Raw genomic sequence first — 21,117 nt, 5'->3', positions numbered from 1 at the left:
AAAGTGTTCCATATCAATGAGAAGGTGAAAGGTCTCCATTTACATCTTGTATTAATTATGAGTGACACGCCAAAGGTCACGGAGGGAGAAGAGGCCACGTGTTTGGACAGAATATAGATCTATACTTGTGTCTCCTTTTCTCCATCCTCCCTGTTTTTGCTGATCTATCACCCTGCCTCATCCCCTCTCGTTCCTGCACGCCTCTTTTCTTCTTTACCGATACCGTTCCTCTTGTTCTTACCTCCCCCCATTAATGCTCATTTATTCCAACAAGTATCTAACATCTCTACAGACCATCAACAGGCTTGTAATGGAAAGTAAAAAATGCACATTTGCATAAACATCATTGGAAATATTAACAGGTAGACCTGCACAACCTGGTTCTATGTTAGACGTTGGGCATGTTAAAATGTGTTTTAATATTTTGTTAACCTACTTAACTACTGTACATGAGGGCAAATTATTAGAAACAGCGCTCAGTTCCCAATACGAGTGAAAAATGAACAATATCTCGTGCACACAGCAAGGCATGCTGTCCAATATGGATTTTTTTTCAATCCTATCGTTTTATGTAGTCATTCACATTACAAAAACTAAATTATGACCTGTACTGTGAACAGAACACATCCGTGACATCATTTGCATACAGGTGACTGCGAGCCGCCATGTTTGCCCAAGTGAATGTGGCCGCTTGAGTAGGTCTCATCGTGACCCATTTGTGACAATGTCAAGGATTTTTGTGCAATCGTAGCCAACATTTTCTTAAACTTATCAGCTGTAAAACATCTTCTTTCGCCAGTAACTGTTTTCTGTTACTTTGTCTGACGTTTGCTTTTGTAACGTCTTTTTTAATCAAACAATAATGACGTTTGTCACATTTTGATGACGTTGTGAGTCATATGGATGAGCACACTGTCCCCGTCCATATTGCATGTCAGATACAGATACGATTTTTAGCCACATATGAAATATGTGAAAAAAAACCCTCAGAACTGTAGTGTTCACGATGTGAAATAAAAATCTGATACAAATCACATTGGGCAAAAAAGTCTGAATTGACATACCGTGTGAACATAGCCAAAGGGAGATTTATAGTATATAATGTACAGTAGTTCTATCATTGAATCTCAATGGATCGTGTAAATGTGCTATTACCCAATTGTTTTTATTCTTAAGAGTGCATTTTATGTCATGTACAGTTACTCTTTGTATCGGTATGGAGCGTTTAAAAAAGCATTTGGGAATGTGAATGAATGAAGGAATGAAAGTGTGTGCGCATCTGTGTACTTTTACCACCACAGTGAGTGCAGTCACTGCAGGTGAACTCAAAGTTGGGTCCAGCTGGTGCTTTTTGTAAAGTAGTTTATAGTGAGAAATGACACCGTTGGGCTGTTTTGGTCCACTCCATTTCAGATGAATAGAGTATGCACCTGTGCAAGACATGCAGGACAAATCACATGCAAAAAAAAAACAAAATAACAAAAAACAAAAACAAAATTAAGACTACTCACCTGTGGGTGTGGCAGTGGGAGGGGTCATATCTTTTGGCTCTGCCGACAGGGTCCGGGCTGACGTCCTTTGACTCAGAACGGAGCCTTTAGAGTTGTGGGCTTCAAGCCTGTACTGGTAGTAGGTAAAAGGCCGCAATGATGGGCTGGCATCGAAAAACTCTAGTGGTCCACTAGACCAGATGAAAACCAGCAGTTCCTCCTCGGTTTCCACTGGGGATCTACACCAAGAACAGATTTGAATTTTGAACGTAGGTACTATATGTGACCAAACGATATCACTATTTCAAGCACAGTCAGCTTTGCTTTGGATGGAATAGAAAATGTTTGACACTGGATAAAGACCATTTTTGGTACATATTTTTACTTAAATTTAGGAGTTTTACAAAAGATGTTTAGGAGTCGGGCATAATGGGACTCAGACTCAAGATGGGATTTGCCAGTCCAATTCTGAATGGATGAAAGTATGCTGGTAAACTTAAATATACTTAAAATATGATAGCTCAATGTGTGGTGAAGTGAATGAGAAGCATTTCTCAGCATGTGCACATGACAGAAAAGACAACTTGTGCTTCTTGAGTGCCTGTTTGGTTGATTCTCAGGATTGAGTGCGAATGCATGCTTCTATGCTAATGTGTGTTTCCTGAGGACTTAAAGGGCTTAATTCAATCTGACCCTTCATCCAGATCACACACTCTTTGGTCAACAATCGGAGCACGACCTTCGATGGGACTCAAAACACACAGTAGCACATGCACACACATAAGAGGATGGCCTGCCTGAAATTACATTGCATCAAAAAACAACTAATGTTCACCATAACTTCGTGCTTGTGAAGTATGCATGACATGTAATCATCGTTGAAATATAAATGAAATCCAGCATTCTTTGTTGTATTTTGCGTTACCTGTATAAGTGGTAGGAAGTGATGATCCCATTGGGTTTGTTGGGGGGGTCCCAGTGGATCTCAAGGAGAGCTGCACCAGCTGCAGTTATTGAGGGTGGTGATAGATGTTCTGGTACAGTTTCTAAGGTCCGAACAGACACTCCCTCTCCTACACCACAACCCCCTTCATGGGACACAACAGGAGTTCTTGTGACATTTCTGTCATGCAAAGAAGTCCTCTATATACAATAATAACCCCAAAGATACAGCCAAGAGTTGTGCTGAGCTTTCTCAAATCGCTTGAGGAACAAGAAGCTATGGAGCAGGTATAATAAACTCCACATCATCTAACTAAGTCATGATTACAAAGCGGAAATAAGGACTACATAACCCAACTTCTGAATGGGGCTCTACATGAATTTACTGCAGAGTTAAGTACAGTGAAACCCTAAAGTCTGAGTGCTGAAAGGTTGTAGAGTTTCATTCTTACATTTGTATGAAAATTAGAAAATAGCAACACTGCAGGGCAGAATCCTTCTACTATAAAAAAAAAAACAAAACTGGTAAATTTCCCATCCATCCACACATTTTCTGAGCTTTTTAAATCTCATAAGGGTCGTGGGCGTGCTGGAGCCAATCCCAGCTAGTATCAGGTACGGGTAGAATATGCAAACTCCACATAGGCAGAGCTGGGATGTGAACCGCAGTCCTCAGAAATGTGAGGTCAACGCACTAATCAGGCGCCACCGTGCCACCCCAATTTACCATATTTTCCCAAACTGATACAATTGGTCAGTCCCCATATTATTTTCATAAATTAATGGCCAGTCCAACGCATTAAAATGTCATATCGTCTGTCCTCTTGTTACTTCAACACTTACCAATCTGACAAGCCTGCACTTGGACATAATAGGCGTTGAAAGGCTGAAGACCTTTCAAAGTGAGCTTCAGCTCTTGGCCTGCGGGATGTGGGATGATTTTGGCACCTCCACTTCCAGGATTCAACAGAATGTTGTAACTTACAGGATGGCTAATGTTGAAGTGGGCTACGGAAAAGGGAAAACAAGCACAACTGTCATCAATACTACGTATTTCATTACCCAAATACAATTTCTACTGGCAGTAAAGCCAAATATTACATTGTAGGCAGAGCTTCTGAAGAAAGTGGTCCAAAAAAATACACAAGCTCTGAATTGCTTTTATCCCATATTAAGCACCACCATTTTTCAACTAGCACATCCAAAGTATGTTTTAAATTTCATCCTAAAACCTAAACCAGGTTTTAACTGTGGACTCACAACCAGGTAGAGACACACAAATGTACACAAAAAAAAAACACTAACCCACATACACACTGAGTCTGTTAATATTCTCCCTGGAGGTTTTTCCATAATTCAGGCCAACTGTATTGTGATGGGTAATTCAACATTCATGAACTGTGGATATCTTTGAGAATGAACTGATTACCGGCCAAATGAAAGACTTCAATTATTCACCCCCTCTCCGAGTTACATACGCACACATAGGTGCGCACACACTCCCGCAATTCTGATTGAGGTATAACCGACTTTTAATATGTGCACACTTTAAACAGACCCCACACACAGAGATATTTATGAATTACCGCCCTCCCCTGCACGTCAGCCTGATGTGTGATTTTCAAGTTATTTTTCTTCCAAAACACAGTCATGTTGCTTTTTTTTTTTACACTCTTACGCAAACAGCTCCAACACAATGAAGGAATGACAGAATAAAGTCTGATGTGATTTTCAAGTTTTCTTCCAAAACATAGCCATAATGCTTTTTTACACTTTTATGCCAACAACTCCACCACAATGAGAGAACGACAGAATAATAATTTTAATAGCCATACGTCAGCGCTTTGTTACGTATATGCACATGAAGATGCAAACACTTGAGTACGAACATATACACAGACAGGCTCATTATAAGAGAGCGGGGCACACAATCGCGCACACACACACACGGACGCATACACTTTCACCCGTCTGAGACACTCCAGACTCTGGGCTCCGGGAGCTAACCAAGCGTGAGAACCCAGACGATATTTCCTCACCTTTAAAATCAACCCATAATGACAATAGAATAGACCTGCCTATGGAAATATCTCCAGAGTGATGCACGCACACACAAAAAACACACACACACACACACGCACTTACACAGAAAATATACCCAAGCAAAACTGCACACAAAGCCAACAGCGCAACAAAGTGAAGTGTCTTTGCTGCTTGCCCCTATAAGCAGTTTCCGAGATAGGAAATCATGCTAATGAGAGCTTAACAAGCGGCGATAGATGGGTTAGGGCAGACAATCACTAGCCCATAAGCATGAAACGCAGCCCAAAGTGTGTGTGTGTGTGTGTGTGTGTGTGTGTGTGAGTGAGTGTATGCGTGCACAGGTCCTGAGAGGCCAGAAGGTGACTGGTAAATTACTTTGGGATTTTGTTTGAGTCCGACCCAAGGAGGAGGCGATTCAAAAGGGAACAATCCCGTTCAGTATGTTGTACTAATTAGGATTATTATAAGCATTTTTATTATCATATCAATTGTGACAATGACAATGAGAAAAGGGAATATTTACAAACATAATTTCAGCGACAAATACTACGTCATCCAACAGACTAATGCAATCTTTTATAAGGTTTTCATTCATCCACCAGATGAGGTTACTTTTTCCTCTTCAAGCTATACAACACTTTTTACTGTTTTCTTACTGATGTAGGATGATGGTGCATCAAAAAGGACATTATTGTCTATTAAAATGCTTCTTCACACATGCATGCACGCACGCACGCACACACACACCTGTCATGATAAGACAAATATGTATTTCATTGTTAATTATATCATTAAACACCATGACAATGGTGACTAATCTGCATGCCATTTTGATGAAGGCGCTGCGAAAATGACCATCCATCTGTTTGAACTGCGACTCACCGGGAGGGGTCCAGGCCAAGGAGATGGAGTGGGGGCCGGTGACTGTTACGTTGTGCGGAGCTGGGATCCCAGAGGGGCACGAGTGTGGTGTTTTTATAACATATTTGTCACTCCAACCAGAACCGCCGCCCGTGATGGCCTCCAGTTCATAAATATACCTAAAGGGGAGACATAAGAGAAGAGCTGATTGGAACTGACTAAAGAAGCTTACACAAAATAACTTTGATGCATAAAGCGCCTGTTCTATTTTTATCCAAATCATTTTGCATAACTAGCTGGCTGTTTTACATGAGCTTCACTCATGTGAGAGTAAGCTATTTTGGTATGTCCTTCTTGGCTTTATACCATTGTGGTGTCCCTCAGGGTTCTATTTTTGAGCCTCTTGTTCTTACTGTAAATCATTACGGTTAGTTGTTTGGGTGTACTCCCTTCACTAAAATGCTGAACATACCCAACTTTGTGAGACCGCCAAATAGCTTGTGAGAGCTCACCTCAATGAACATCTAAATAATAAAATCACACTTAAAACTGTGCTTTGCTTCTTTGTGTTGTCACCATTGAATGAGGACATGTGTAATTCTAGCTATAGATCAGAAAATGCAAGTTATGGTGCCACAGCGAAGCACTCCATATATTTCTTTTCTGGCCGCTTGGTACAAAATGGCAAAGTCACCAATATATATCTCTTCAGTTCAGGAAAAGAGCACTGTGGCAGCTTGGCCTCCTCTCCAAAGTAGCCAATAGACTACGCGCACTCCATACATCTCTGTCCAGCTCAGAACAATATGATTAATAATAAAACTCAAAGCAAAAGAGTGTACGCAGCAAAATGGAGGATATGAAGTCTGCATGCAAAGCAAAGCATGTTTAGATTAAGCATTTCATAGACAAGGTAACTCAATGTGCTTTACATCACTTAAAGCATAAAAAAACGCTTTACAAACATTTGAAATTAAAAGCATACAGTGCAAGAAATATTTAAAAGTGGAAATGCTCTAAAAAGTATGAGGAAAAAAAAGTTTTTAACTTGGAATTAAGAAAACATTCACACTTGGGGTCGATGTCACTTCTTGGCAACTTATTCCATAGCCGTGTAACATAATAGCTAAATGCTGCTTCATATTGTTTGCTTTGAAATGTGTGCTCCCCTTTTGAACGTGGGTCTGTCGATCTCAGAGCCCAACTGCGTTTATATTCCATTAGCATTTCTTTTATGTATCCAGGACCGAAAGTGTTTAGTTATTTATAGCCGAGTAGTCAAACTCTAAAATCTATTCAAAAGCTGACTGAGAACCAGTATAAGGACTTTAAAATTAGAGTAATATGCTCTGACCTTTTTGTTCTGGTCAGAACCTGAGCCGCACCATTCTGAACAAGCTGCAGCTGGTTAATGCTCTTTTTTGGGGAGTCCAGTCAGAAGACCATTACAATAGTCAAGTCTACTTGAGAAAAGCATGGATGAGCTTCTCCTCTTCTATGCAAGGTGACCTTAGCCATAATGTCCCTTCATGGAGAGAGTAGATGACTTAGAAATATCGATAGCAGTACATGGTTTACCTAAACATTACATCAAGTACGTAAATCGACTGGGTTTCACGAATGAGAAGGTTCGTTCCTTGTCACTTAAAGATATGCTTTCCCATGGAGGCAACAAAATGTGCAAACGAGCGGACGAGTAGTCACTGTGGTTAAAAAAAAGGGTAAAATTCATTACACTGTTTATTATTCCCTCTATACATAACAGCATCTCATCCAGCCTGCTTTAAAATATTCAAGGAAAATGTACTACTTTTAACCTGAACCAGCCTTAGGTCCCACATTACATCTGTTCTTTCTTCACTCCACTGGCAGTAGAAGTCAGAGTCAATTAGAAGCGCCTGTTCATTACCCTTAAGGTGTCCATAACCTCACCCCTGGCAACATTTTGGACCGTCACGTTCCTCATTCCATTCACAGAGTCCAACTCTACTTAAATCCTTGTTTCTTATCTTTCTCGCACCATAACCACAGATCAATCTTTATTTCACACGCTAATGTGCTGGGATTTTTCCGTCTCTATGTGCTTCAACCCCAATTATTTTCTTATGATGCGCTGAGTAATCTCCCCCGAGAAGAGCAATGTAAATAAAGCTTTACTTTTCAAGACAAAAAATCATATAAATGTCTCTCTCTTCATCATCCGCACGTACTTTTCCATCCGTCTTTACCTACACACTCCCCACCTCTCTCGGCCATGACTTCATAAGATAGATTTCCCTTTTAAGAGCGGCGGGCTGGCTGGTGCTAAAGCCTACATTAGCTGTATAAGTGGGCCGCCATTTAACATTAAAAGCCCTTAATTTGCTATAAACTCGGACACACACGCATTAATAGGTGGCGGCGCTGGGTTATTGTTGCTGGGCTGAGTGTTTTAAACAGGAGGCCATTAGCACCTCAGCGGAGGGTTAGAAGCCAGTCAGGAAAAAGGTATTAAAGCAACTCATATGTTCACACCAGCATGGACATAAAACCATGAAAAAGATAAATTCAATGACGGCAAGGAGAGCTGGAACGAAGAAGAGAAGTTACCACAAAAAGCCGATCACTTAAACATAAACACCACCATGGCATAACAAATTAAAATAATGTGCTTGTGATTATTTGCATGCGTTTCATCGTGGCAGTGAACATTTGTGTGCGTCCTGTGGGGCCCGCGACAGAGAATAGGTTAATTCTCTCGTCATCTTAGAAACTTCCTGGAGTGCCGGCGCAATGTGACAGCTAATCAACATTGTCATAAATAATCAATGGCCACTTGGAGCGGACTCGTGCGCACACGCACAAAGTCATGCCTGGACACACGAGTCTGCTTAGATAATGGGGCCGCTGCTCCCGGTGTAATTCTCGGTTGTGGGGCTAAATTGGGAAAAGGGGGAGGCGGAGGACGGGAATGAGGTGAGAGCGAAAAGATGGGAATGGATGAAGTGGATATTGGGAAAGAGGGGTGAAGGGAAGGACTTCAGAACACGAATGCCTTCTGGCAGACAATATGGAATTAGGGAAAATTAAACGTCACACACACGGTCCTTAGATTCGTCTGTGTACTCTAGTCCAGCCACACCATTCTTTGTTTTATCTATCTATCTATCTATCTATCTATCTATCTATCTATCTATCTATCTATCTATCTATCTATCTATCTATCTATCTATCTATCTATCTATCTATCTATCTATCTATCTATCCATCCATCCATCCATCCATAAGCAGGGGGAAAGAACAGGTGGTGCGAACGAGTGTCTCATTTATCACCTCCCATTATTAAAACAGCAAATCCATCTCAGAAAAAGGCGCAGAGTAATAAAGGTTAAATTAAAATAAACAAATACATAAAAATGTACGCTCGGCTGCTGTCTGCAAGCAAAAGTCAGATCGGATTTGTGATTTTTATTGCGTGGGCACGTATGTGTGTGTGTGTGTGTGTGTGTGTGTGTGCGCGCGTGTTGGATGGATCTGTTTGCATCATTGGCATGTCAAATATTTGCACATTAAATGACACAAACAGACATATAGAGAGTTCAGTCCTTAGAGGGAGACACGGATGGACCGATAGTGGAGCCTTTACAAAGCAGGGTCACCCAGACCAAAAGTACACATAATGCATGCACGCAAATGTGAAATTTAATTAATGATGAAGTTACAAGTGCAGTGTGGTTTCGCAGGTGCCGTGTTTGTGTTCAGGTGTGCTTATGCACCTGCGGTTTGGCAGGAGTCCAGCGTCTGTATAATTCTGGTGACGGTGGTCTCCGGTAAAAATAGTGCGACCCCCTCTGCGCAGCCTGTACTGGGAGACGAGTCCATTGGGCCTGGCCGGCTCATCCCAGAACAGTTCCACCACAGATGAGTTGACTACGACGTGTCTGGGCCTTGACCACACACCTACAAGTTGGAAGGAAAGCACAGAAAACCATTCGTTAATCACTTTAAATCAGGGCTGGGCCGTAGCAGAACATCTGAACCAGCACATGTCATTTCAAAGCAAATAAAACAGAGGAATTTAAATATTTAACCCCAAAATTCTCTAAATACAGTATACAATATTCAACATCATTGCATCATCTGTTTAATGAATCTTGTATAGGAAGTAATGACTTGAAATGGTCAATGGTAGGATAAAGGAACCCCATCCATTCTGTAATTTAAAATACCCTTTTAAATTCAATAAATGCTTTCACAATAACTTGCAATAAAAGTCTTGTTTGCGCAGCCCGAAATAAACACAGCTAAATATAATTTTTAACTGAGAATTGCACCGAATGATTTGTATTTGTTATCCTCTGCCGTGACATTTATACACAAAGTGCTACTTGTTAAAAAAACAGAGGCAATCACTCGTTATGTTTCAATGACAGAAAAAGACAAGCTATTATTCTCCATGAGCTCAGAGAGCCAAAGAGTAAATCAAAAACGCCCCCGAAGGATTCCTGCACTTTTGAAAAATGTGAATTTATATTTTCATGAAGTCCATTTTTTTCAGTTTCCAATTAAAACGGTTTTCTGATAATCAACTCACACATCTTAGAGAATAGGTTATTGTAAATTACACAGTTTTAATTAATTTAAGTTGATGTGATTGATTTACGTGGTGGCGCCGTCGGTGACATGAAGATACAGGAATAAGTGGAGGGAGTGGCTTAAAGGGAAAAACGATTAACTAAAGACATTGAAAGCAGCACAAAAAGAAAATACAGAAAACCGTTGGAAAAAAAATTGGGTACATACTGTTTTTTTTAGCTTGATGCAAATTACGTTTTAAATTCATAAGCCGATATTTCAGTGTTGTAAAAAGTGAAATGGGGAGGTGTGACTATCACAGGAATTAAAAAACAAAGTCTTTCTAAAAAACAAAACGTAGTGTTGACTTTCAGCTTGAAATGTTAATCATGGAATTAAAAGTAAAATATGATTTGCACATTAAACATTGGAGTTTTTCAGAGTCGCATGTCCGACAAACAAATGTGTGCGCGTGTCTGTGTACCAGTGGGAGAGGCTTGCAGGGTCCGTCCTGTGGAAGGTGAACTGGTGCCACATCCCACGGCTGTGCAGGCCACTAACACAAAAGTGAAGTTTGTGAATGGCTGCAAACCTAAAGCAGAAAAGATGACAATTATTATGTTCACAAATTCCCAATTTGGCATTCAATAGACAATTGCATGAATGAGTTTTCCTTAATTAACGGGTGTACGAAAGAGTAGTACAAAACCAAAAAAGGGGAATAGTACGTGAGGAAAAACGAAAATTTTCACAATATATGTGTTCTCTTGCATTGAGTTCCGCCCACCCTCCTCCCTCTGTTCTTGCCACTCTCAACGGATGGATCCATAGCTGTCCATGCTAAATTATGCATGCCATAACTCAATAATGAAACAACGTAAAGACGGGCAGCTGCGGCGCTGACACGGGATGGAAGCAGTCCGACGCCCGTAATGTCATCAGCTTTTGATCTATGATAATTATGATACCTTGGTATGCGTTTAGGCTACGGCATCCTGACATGATTTATTTATGGCCTCCTTGCTGTGCAGTCTCAAAGAAATCACACGGCCACTTGAGTGGATCTTTAAGTGTATATGAGATTTATTTGTGGGGAAATTGAGGTGCATTTATTTTTACATTTTACAAAATACATTTGAAAAGTTTTCAGTTATTCTTCCTTGTTCTAAAGTAAGCAAGACTGCTAAATGTAAGTCCTTCAAGGTGTGATGGGACTTGACTGAATGTTTTATGGTCATTCACTTAGCACTTGACTGCATACAACAGCTTGCAAATCAAATCCATGATGAATGAAAAGGCGTAAAACAGTTTTAGTTCAAATGATGACCCCAACAATAGACTATGGCACAGCAATGTTATCTGCTGAGGAAATATATATTATATATATTATACATATACTCATGTCAAGCAATGAAAAATATCTCATAGATAGAACCAGAAACAGTGAATCAATTCTTTACTCCCACATGCATTAGAAAGATATTTTAACTGTACAGTGTCTTACTTTCTCTTCTTTGATCTACAGAGGTACTAATGACTTGTAAATATCTATATACATTATATAAATAGGCACTGTCATTTTCATTAGAAGGGAACAATAAAATAATTTAACTGATCTGCTGCTAGTCCCCCCCCCCCCACAACTCCACACAGTGACTGTTTGGAGTGGACTACTGTGCAACTCAGCTGCTTGTTGTACACAGCCAATGTGGAGACGTGCGACATGGAGCATGTTTACACACATAAATGTACACACGCACACAAAAAACACACGTGGAATGCACAGTGGAGAACATTGCTCTCTACTGCTTGGCCTGCTTCACATGCCTTGTGGGGCCCCGTGCAGAACAACCACTGATCAATGAGTGCGCGTGTGCGTTCCCACCATTGGTTGCATTTGGGTTAAATAGATAAAAGCTGTCTGTTGAATCGTAAGGCCACGTCACACCGTTTAACCGCGTAACTAAGCACGCGTGTACGTCAGCGTGTGCGCATCCTAGCATCGCAAATGTGTCATGTACCGCAACACTGAACAACACGGCAACCAGAGAACCACCCAACAGAAGTTAAAACATCACATTGAGTCAAGTGAATAATGCAGAGAAAGAAGAGCATGTTTGGCAGGGCCTCCTTGGCTTACAACAATTTAAATATAAAGCGGGTATTATACGACGCCCTCCAAGAAAGGTTGATGAAAATATGAGCAGAAAGTTACACATGAATACAAACAACGATTCCAGCTGCACTTGCTTTATTAACTTCATTTATGTACTTTCTACTCTTCAAACACACACACACACGCACACACACCTGGACGACCTATAGCACTCATCCTAAAGAGGGCAGTGTTGTTCTGCCGGTGAACTACTGGAGCGTATATATGCGTGCCCGTATATATGCGTGCCCACACATGCAAGGAATGGGGTAGCGAGATGAGGGTGCACGTATGTGCCCGCTCATACATTTTGCGTTAGCTTATGTGCCTGATTATGGAAAGGAAGCGGAAGCTTCAATCATTTTAAGAGTGATCACCGGCAAGTGAAAAACGGGTGGAGGGCATTGTGGTGCCAGTGGGACTAGGGGAGACTGTCATTCTAAGGTCTGTACATTTGTGTGTGTGTGAGAGAGAGAAAGAGAGAGAGGGGGGGGGGGTGCAGGGGTTAAAATAACTTTGACACTCTAGTACGTATGTATATATATATATATATATATATATATATATATATATATATATATATATATATATATATATATAAAAGAAGCTGGTGACTAACTTTCCCTCTTTAATGTGATGTGTGTGTATTTGTGTCTGGGAGAAGGCAATAAAAATAACTGATCCACAATAGAATTTTATTGACAGTTTGCCACTGCTTGTTTGCGTCAGGGAATATGATAAGATGATGGGGCCAACTGTCACCGAATACACAGCGCGAGGAGCCGCGGACAGACGGCGGGGAGGGCGACGGCGGCAATGTAGGGACAAGTGAGGGAAAGGGAAAGGACAAATGCAACGTATGTGTCACGGAGAGCAATAAAGTGACATTTAAATATACTCTAATGATGGGTTAAATCAGGATGGTCAGAATAAGGGAAGGAGGGAGCGAAGGGGGAGGGAGGATGCTTTGATAACACCTCTCCTGAATAATTAAGAGTTTCACTTCCAGTCTGTAGCTTCGATGTGTCTCCAATGGAACACATTCACGCTTGAACATGTGCGGATGTGGCATAGGACCCCCACACAATCAAATCTAAATTTTAAAACACATTTCAATATAGAGTAGGAGTATCAAGTATGTATTAGTGATATAAATGTTGGGGCCAATTTTAAGTATATAGAAAATATATAGTATTTAGTTTAATATACCTTTCTCAGGTCACTATTCAGGCTTTAAAATTACGCTACATAACCTTAGATGACACAAAAAATGTGCCTGCTTGATATGTTTGAAAAATTATTTACGAAAAATATTTTTTGTGTTAAAATGTATTTTTTGTTTAGATAACACTTATTGAGAATGTGTTTGAAGTTAAATAGTTTTCTTATTTTGACAAATAATTGTGTATTTGAAACCTTACAAAGTATCTGGTTTTAGGGTAATGTACAGCATATTACAATCTCCTTTAATATGATAAAACACATAAGGTTTGAGTGTAATATTTGGAGGATAATTTGTTCAGACATCATATAAATAAAACCTCCTCTATGTCGTCTTTCAAGTGAAGAACGACGGACAAGTCGTGAACAGGAGAGAGGGGAGGAAACCTGCCAGACATCTTCCCCATCTCATTATTTTAGCGACCCAAAGTGGAATTCATGAAGCTAAAGTTTTGATTTTAAAAATACATATTATTGACACTAATGAGAGACGACTGCTCGATGAAAAGGAAAGTTCCTGTCTTACTCATTTCCACCACGTCTACACACTTGACACCTTTGCTGGAGCGTGCACCAATCAGAGCGCACACTGTGGGCAGAATTACCAAAAAAAGAAACCATGAATAAATAAAAGAACATACTCTATTCCCCACTGTTGTAAATTAATAATGAGCCTACAAAAGGCCAATTAAACACATGATTAATGCCATAATCTATATAATTGCAGGCAATCATTCATCCATCGCAAGCTAATGATGGCAACGCTTAATATCGATTCACATGGGGTACCTTTGAACAGCAATGCTTAATTTCGCCTATGACGCGGCATCATCGCAAACAGCTACAAATGCTATTAATAAAGAGACTTTGCTGTTTTTCCAGAAGCATACCATTGATCAACAGAAGGCAGAAAAACGTGGCTGTGGTAAGCAACTACTGAGTTAAGAAAAGGGTTGGGATTCTTTATAAACAAAACAAAAAAAGGGTTTTATGCCTTAGTTTGAGTGAAAAATTCTTATTCGAGGATGTGCATGATAAATTTAAGTACAATGGTAAGATATTTCTTTTTAAAATATCCATCCATCCATCTTCCAAGCTGCTTATCCCCAAAAGGGAGTGGTGGAGCCTATCCAAGCTAACTTCTACTAATTCTTAATATGCTAATAAAATTACAATGTTCGTATTTGACATTTATATCTATATTCTGCACACTCAAGATCTATGGCTAAATACTGCCAATACTTTAATTCACTGTGAATGTTGCAGTGACAATGTAAAATCAGAGTTTTTATACTGTAGGTAGGAGACTTAAGTAATCATTTCTGTAAGGAAATTGCAAGGAAAATATTTTTCTTACCCTATCTGACCAAAATAAATGTGTATTTAGTTTAAAAAAAAGTTGATCAATTTCTGATTTTAATGATAATTGAAAATGTTGCTTTCAAATGTCCTGTATTTTGGCTATTTAGACCTCCATAAACTGACTAACGTGGAGTTAAATTAAAATTGTCAATTTCATTAACAACAAACGAAAAAACGTTTTTTTTTTGTGCACAAAAATGCCCTCTGACAACTACTACTGTTTCACCCAATTTTGTATCTGCTGTTTCTATTTTTGGGAAAGACCTGCCTCTTTCCACTGATTGGTTGCCTCGGAGGAAAGGACACACAACATCCACATATGAGAGTACGTGTTTTTTTTTTTTTTTTTTTTACACTTTGACAGTGCTGCTTCAGGAGTCAAAAGCTAAGGCCAAGTTCTTCTCTAGGGACAGAAATAAGCCTGAGATAAGTTTAAATAACCTCTGCTTTTACGCTTCTTGACAGAAAAACATCCACAACGTATGGGATGTATTTTTGCTTTTGTGTCTGCTATTATAACATTGTCATTAACTACCATTACATTTCCAGTTAAAGGAAGTTTAATGCCAGAAGAGTTGATATCACAGTCCTGGGAGAAAGACTGCACAGCTGGAGTGTGTCTGCCCCCCATTAATGATTCCTTACTTTTACCTCCGTCACTCTCTCGCAATGGCTCAGTATCTTTCCAACGTACGACTCAATGTCATAATTGTTTTTTCTGTTCTAGTTTAAGCAAACTGATTCAGCAAAATTCAAGGCTGTACCAATGAAATTGTGACAGTGCTAAACAACTAAGGCTCAGGCCTGAAGGAGGCCTATCCTACCAGCGTAGATGATTTTAATTCATATGTCACATTCACCAAGGTACCACAGAGACAATATTACATTCCAAATAGTACAGAAAGTTGGCTTGGGAAAATATGTCCCCTTTACTGTATCAAATAACTGACATGCGTGGAAGGGGGTGGGCAACAGAGAGAGTGCGTCGGAAATCGTGAGATGGCTTCCACCAAAACAGCATACATCCATAAATGCATGGCAAAGATAGGAAACGGGAGAAGGAGGGCGGGGAGAAGAGCAGTTGACGGACAAGGAGACGTTTTAGAAATGACAAAGGAAAGAAGGGAAGATGGAAGAGTATTAAGGGGAGTGACGAGAGGGTGAAGTTTGTTTTGCAGGGGCAAGGTGAAGGGAAGAATAGAGGCGAAAGGAAACAAATTGCTGAGAGCCAGAGTACAAAAGAATGATGATCAAGGAGGAAATAGACAAAAAGACAAAGCCAAACCATTAAAAAAAACTTGACACTAGGTAAAGACAAGAAGATGAAAAACTGTTCATTACCAGTCACTGTATAATTCCCAGGTGCCTCTGTGTGTGTAAATATGGTGCCAACACCGGTCTGGTTCAGGTGATACCGCTGCACTCTTCCATTGGGACGTGCAGGTCGGAACCAGCTCACGTGAAGAGAGGAGGGGCTCAAGGCTCTTACTGCTGGAGAATGCACCCCGTCTGGGACTCCTTGAACTGTTACTGCTATCATCTGAACACGTAGAGGGCATGCACACACGTTGGATAAGCGCACACACACCCACCAAAAAATACACCACTTTATTATTAATATCATTTGTTGCAGATGACGGACGGATACATGGTGATAAACATGAACACAGAACTAGTTGTCTCATGTAATAAAGGCCCTGCTCCAGAGAACATTTTGTTTTTCTGCCTCTTATAAGAGGTGAAAAAAAGTGTTTCACCCAAATTTATATGAACAAAGTATTTTTGGTTGGATTCTTAAACTGTATTACCTATGAGCTTTATGTAATTTTTTGTAGAAGTGAATATAAGATGATTACCGGTAAAATTCTGAAAGAAAAAAAACAATCCACAAAGTAACTGTCAATGAAACTATTGAAACTACTACTACACACACACTACTGTACAAATTAAAACCTGACTACTAGTCATAACTTTAACAATAGACTGACCATCATCAAAAGTAAAATTTTAGGCCTACTAGGGAGCGCTGCAGTCATTGGCGGATGAAAGTGAGACCATAGAATCGCTGGGCAATCTGCCGCTAATGGCAACAGGGATATCCCACCTTAATAGACTGTCACGGACACTTCCCCCACCTGTCCCGCTCGGTGCGATGCAATTAGAACACGTCCACTATGGCTAAAGAGACGCTTGTGTGCACGCACGTATGCACGTACAGACACGAAAAGAAAGAAAAGCTTCAATATTTTAGTCGGAAAAAAAAAAAATCTGAATATTGTACATATGATGACTAAACCAAGAGACAATTCTATTTTTATTTCTATTGAGCCAGTGTTTAGTTGCAGCTAATTTAAAATGATTTTTCCATGTGCCCATTTTATATCTCGTCATTTATATTGATAGTTTTTATCTGTTTATGGGCCATTCGACCAATGGGGCAGTATTTGCATCTCATAAGCAAACAGTTACTGTTTTCGTGTGTGTTCCAAAAAATACAGTTTTAGTAGTTCAATCTGTGCATAATTAGATTTAGAGTTGAAATAAAAGAAAAACATTTAATTTCATTTCATGGGAGTTAGTTACAATAACCAAATGGCATCAATTTGGTGGAATGGCGCTCATGTTGTTCATATGTTTTAATCGTTCTATTCACATGCTTTTTCCACTGCTATACTTTAGAGAAATATACTATTACTAGTAGAAAGAGAAATATTACTCCCTACCCCATATCGCTGTCATAACACACAAAAAAGGCGATTTGTAAATTGTGTTTGTTACTTAATATTAAACACTTTGTAATTGTTTTTTGTGTGTTCTCCCATTTTTTTCCAGAAAAAAAAAAAACATTTTATTGTTTTAGATATAAAAACTCACAGAATTAGGAATGTACACTATGGGGTTTTTGGTGAGCAGTAACAAAAAGACAAAAAAAAAAAAAAAAGGATTTTTCAGTTTCCAGAATTCTAACATTTGACATCCTTGTGATGTCACAGCAGTGGAAAATTAGTAACGTCGGAAAATGTAAATGGTACGACAAAGAGGAATGATGGTCACCTACGAGGAATTGCAGTGCAAAGAGTGGAGAAGCAAAAGAGAGGACAATGGATGTGAGAGGTTGACGTTGCTATCACGGGAATGACAGCAGACAAATGGGAGCGGCAACAGGACAAGAGCATTTGAAGACAAAGGAGGACCAATCGCTCTTCCAAGCTCTCTAAGTGACCAACCGTATTAGATCAGCAACTTCTGTTGTCTCGGCCAGGGTGCGCTTGTGTGTGTCTGCTGCCGTGCGTGCGGATGCCAGGTAATTGCAGTGGTGTATTAGGTTAGCCCACCTTGTCCCATAATTGGGAATGTTTGGCCAATTTTCACCGGTGTACAAACTAATCCAAGTCAGTTCCTTTCCACTCTCTGCTGGGACTGTGCACGCTGTGTTTCGTGCTCTTCGTGCATGTGTGTGGGATGCAGAGATTGAGTTTGTTGTTTAACTGTGCTTGCTTACTGGGGTTGGACACAAGGCTCTCCTGGTGCTCATATAACAGCTACATACAGTTGGGAAAAGGTTCCGATCTTCGGGGGCAGTATAGTTATAGTTCGTTTGGTTAGCACTGAAGTTGAGAGATTGTAAGTCCTCACTCCTACAAAATTTTGGACTTCAAAGCACCGTGCATGATGTGAAAGACATCAGCCCAGCAAGCATCAAAGGATGAACTTTGTAGCTACGCTTTGCTTTTTTCGGAATACTTATTTAAAAGAAGGACCGGCCTCCACAAGAGGTGTTAATATAGAACAAGGTATGCACATCATCAGTAATGTTAACTGTGTCACCATGTAAAGCAGGTAACAATCACAAATGTCCAATAAAAGCTAAAAAACAGTGAGCTACTTTTGAATAGTCAAAATGATCATCTTACATTGACGTCATGCACCGCCCACATTATAGAGTAAGCCAAAGTAGATTAATGTTGACAATAATAAAGACTTTTGGAATTGATAGGATCAATGGTTTTAAGGGGAAAGATAAAAAGGGGTGGAAAGGTTAAAGCGGTATTGTAAATAGTGAAATATGTACATATCTGTCAAAATCTGAGCTCGGGTATTTGTCCAAAATGCCATCTTGAAACAAAACTGACTGACTCCTGTTCAATTTTGTGCATGGGTACCTCAGATTTATTTTTATTTATTTTTTTGCATCCTGTTATGATAGACACATCAATGAAAATACATATCGGGTGTTGTTCCCGGAACCTCTAAAATACAATTTCATGAGGAAAATTATGTTTACTCACTCACACAAGTTGCATTTTAATAGTGATAATGGACCTTTCCAACTGGCCATCTTAAGCTCCACCCCCTTAGCTACAGTTGCCATCTCCCACAAGCTTCCAAAATGGCGACTGAACAGAACATGTTTGAAGTCGATTCATATTCCAGATAATATTGGGTTATGTTTTTTGCCAAATGTGTCAGACTTGTCGAAGAGAGTTCTACAGAGAGGTCTTAACTATTTCACGCAAGGATATGTACACGGAATGAAGATTTTGGACGGAGCATGACGCAATGTTAGAGTTACAGCGAAATGTTGGCGATTGATGCAAAAAAGTTTGACGCCTCACAAACTTCATATTGAAATCCAACAGGATGAAATAGTGGAATCGTACTGCGCATGTAAAGCAGGGTGAGTACTTTTTACTTGGAAAGATTCCGAGTAATATCACTGTAGTCTTTATAAGTGACTTCGGTTCGATTTTCTACAAGTGCAAAAATTAACCAAACCAGGATATCTTTCATCAGAATTGCACGTTCCCCAAGCCCCTCTGAGGACCATTTTTTTCGTAACATTAATTTTTCCAAGCGCATGCTACTGACAACCAGTATTGCTTGTGGGACAACATGGCGGGAGGGGCGTGTCAAGCCAGCGGTCAAGACAATGCGGCTATCTGATTGGCTATTATTTTACAAGTGATTGAAAGGTCGGAAAGGCCCATTATGGCCACACAAAATGAAGGGGTCAACATTAGTGAAGTGTGGCTAACATTTGTTTGTACGTTTGTACTTAACTATTCACTGTGACTAAAAATGGCAACACAAAAACTAGACGAAATTCCATATTTCACTATTTACAGTATCGCTTTAACCTTTCCACCCCTTTTCATCTTTCCCCCTATAACCATTGATCCTATCAATTCCAAGTCTTCATTATTGTCAACATTAATCTACTTGTCTTCAATTTATCTCGAAAGCAAAGCTGAAACTCACAAATGTCCCATAAGACCATCGTTATCCTCCATGCAGCCCTCCTGGTGACGCATTGGCCTCTTTACATAACTTTATGCCAAATCACAAAGCACGTTCAATCAGCTATAAAAGCAAGACAGACACTTTTCAACAGGAGCTTTCATCTGTGCTAAGCCGGTGAAATTAATTGTTGTGTTGATATCAGCTCAACTACAGCTCCAGAGATAGCAGAGGGGAGTTACTGTGTGAAGCTATTATGGATGCTATCACAAACATCAGGTGGACTCAGCAAATCCACAACCTCACACGCCGAGGGAGAGCGCGAGCGGCATCGCGTTCTGACGTGGAAAAAGCAAAACATCCATTAAGTGGGAAAATATCAGCTACAAAGTAAGCAAAACTGTACATATTTGTCCAACCTTATAATTATAGTTCAATAGAACAATGTTAAAATGAGGAGAATTCTATGATGTAAAAAAACCCTAACAATGGATTGGATAAGAGCTTGAAGAGGAAATGAAACTAATTCACCATTAGACCTGCAACCTCAGCCATCTTGTGTCATATATCCTTCAAGAATTTAGATGGAGACGTCCTCCAAGGCTTACATAGTTGTCACCTACAACTTCAAACCAGCAATTGATCTTTGCAGAAGCATGTTTCATGTAATTTTCAGGGTTAAATTGGCAGTGTTTCTTAATGTTCAGTCTTCCCTGCTTTGTTCTTAGTCTTCTATCGACTGGTTTTACATAGTGCTCAGACAGAGACAGCACATAACTCAAATACCTTGTGTAAGTGGTGAAAGACTTGGGGAAAAAAAATTGTAGAAATGTTAAAATGTCAGCCATGTCAAGATGTTACTTTCAAAACTGTTAACGTTGTGTGAAATGTATTGGCATCTCAAACAAATCCCGTCAAAGACATCAAGAGACTTGGATCAAGAATTGAAAGCCTTACAGGAAATCTCAATGGAAGCAGTATGTTCTGTTACTTCTTGGGGAAAATTGTAAAGGACACAGACAGTTTTACCTTTGTACTATCAGTGCAACCAGCCCTGTTGCAGGCCCGTAGCTGGTAGCTAAATTCTTGGAAGGGTCTGGTCCCGCTCATATCTGTGAAACTGTTCTCTTCGCCACGGTAGCGCTCCTGTCCATCACGCAGTATCACATAGTGGGTAATGACTCCTGGCGCAAAGGAAAACAATATCAGCGAAATGGAAACCATTTCATAGGTTTAAAAGATGAAGTCCCT

The 21,117-nt window shown here is 39.9% G+C and overlaps 1 protein-coding gene across 6 annotated transcripts in view; it reads right to left on the bottom strand.

The window, feature by feature from the left end:
- Window positions 1–21,117, bottom strand: part of ush2a (Usher syndrome 2A (autosomal recessive, mild)) — a 207,714-nt gene that overhangs the window by 40,103 nt on the left and 146,494 nt on the right. For all 6 annotated transcript variants that reach the window (XM_061814395.1, XM_061814394.1, XM_061814398.1 and 3 more), the window contains 9 exons: window positions 20,896–21,050; window positions 15,970–16,168; window positions 10,375–10,482; window positions 9,092–9,275; window positions 5,358–5,515; window positions 3,276–3,440; window positions 2,416–2,578; window positions 1,512–1,729; window positions 1,294–1,430 (listed from right to left, as the gene is read on the bottom strand). In XM_061814395.1, coding sequence (XP_061670379.1) covers window positions 1,294–1,430; window positions 1,512–1,729; window positions 2,416–2,578; window positions 3,276–3,440; window positions 5,358–5,515; window positions 9,092–9,275; window positions 10,375–10,482; window positions 15,970–16,168; window positions 20,896–21,050 — 1,487 coding nt within the window. The remainder of the gene's footprint in view (window positions 1–1,293; window positions 1,431–1,511; window positions 1,730–2,415; window positions 2,579–3,275; window positions 3,441–5,357; window positions 5,516–9,091; window positions 9,276–10,374; window positions 10,483–15,969; window positions 16,169–20,895; window positions 21,051–21,117) is intronic.

Source organism: Syngnathoides biaculeatus, chromosome 3 (genome assembly GCF_019802595.1).
Source record: "Syngnathoides biaculeatus isolate LvHL_M chromosome 3, ASM1980259v1, whole genome shotgun sequence".
Lineage (NCBI taxonomy): Eukaryota > Metazoa > Chordata > Actinopteri > Syngnathiformes > Syngnathidae > Syngnathoides > Syngnathoides biaculeatus.
The sequence above is the reverse complement of the archived record's forward strand: the minus strand, read 5'-3'. Positions and strand labels throughout refer to the sequence as shown.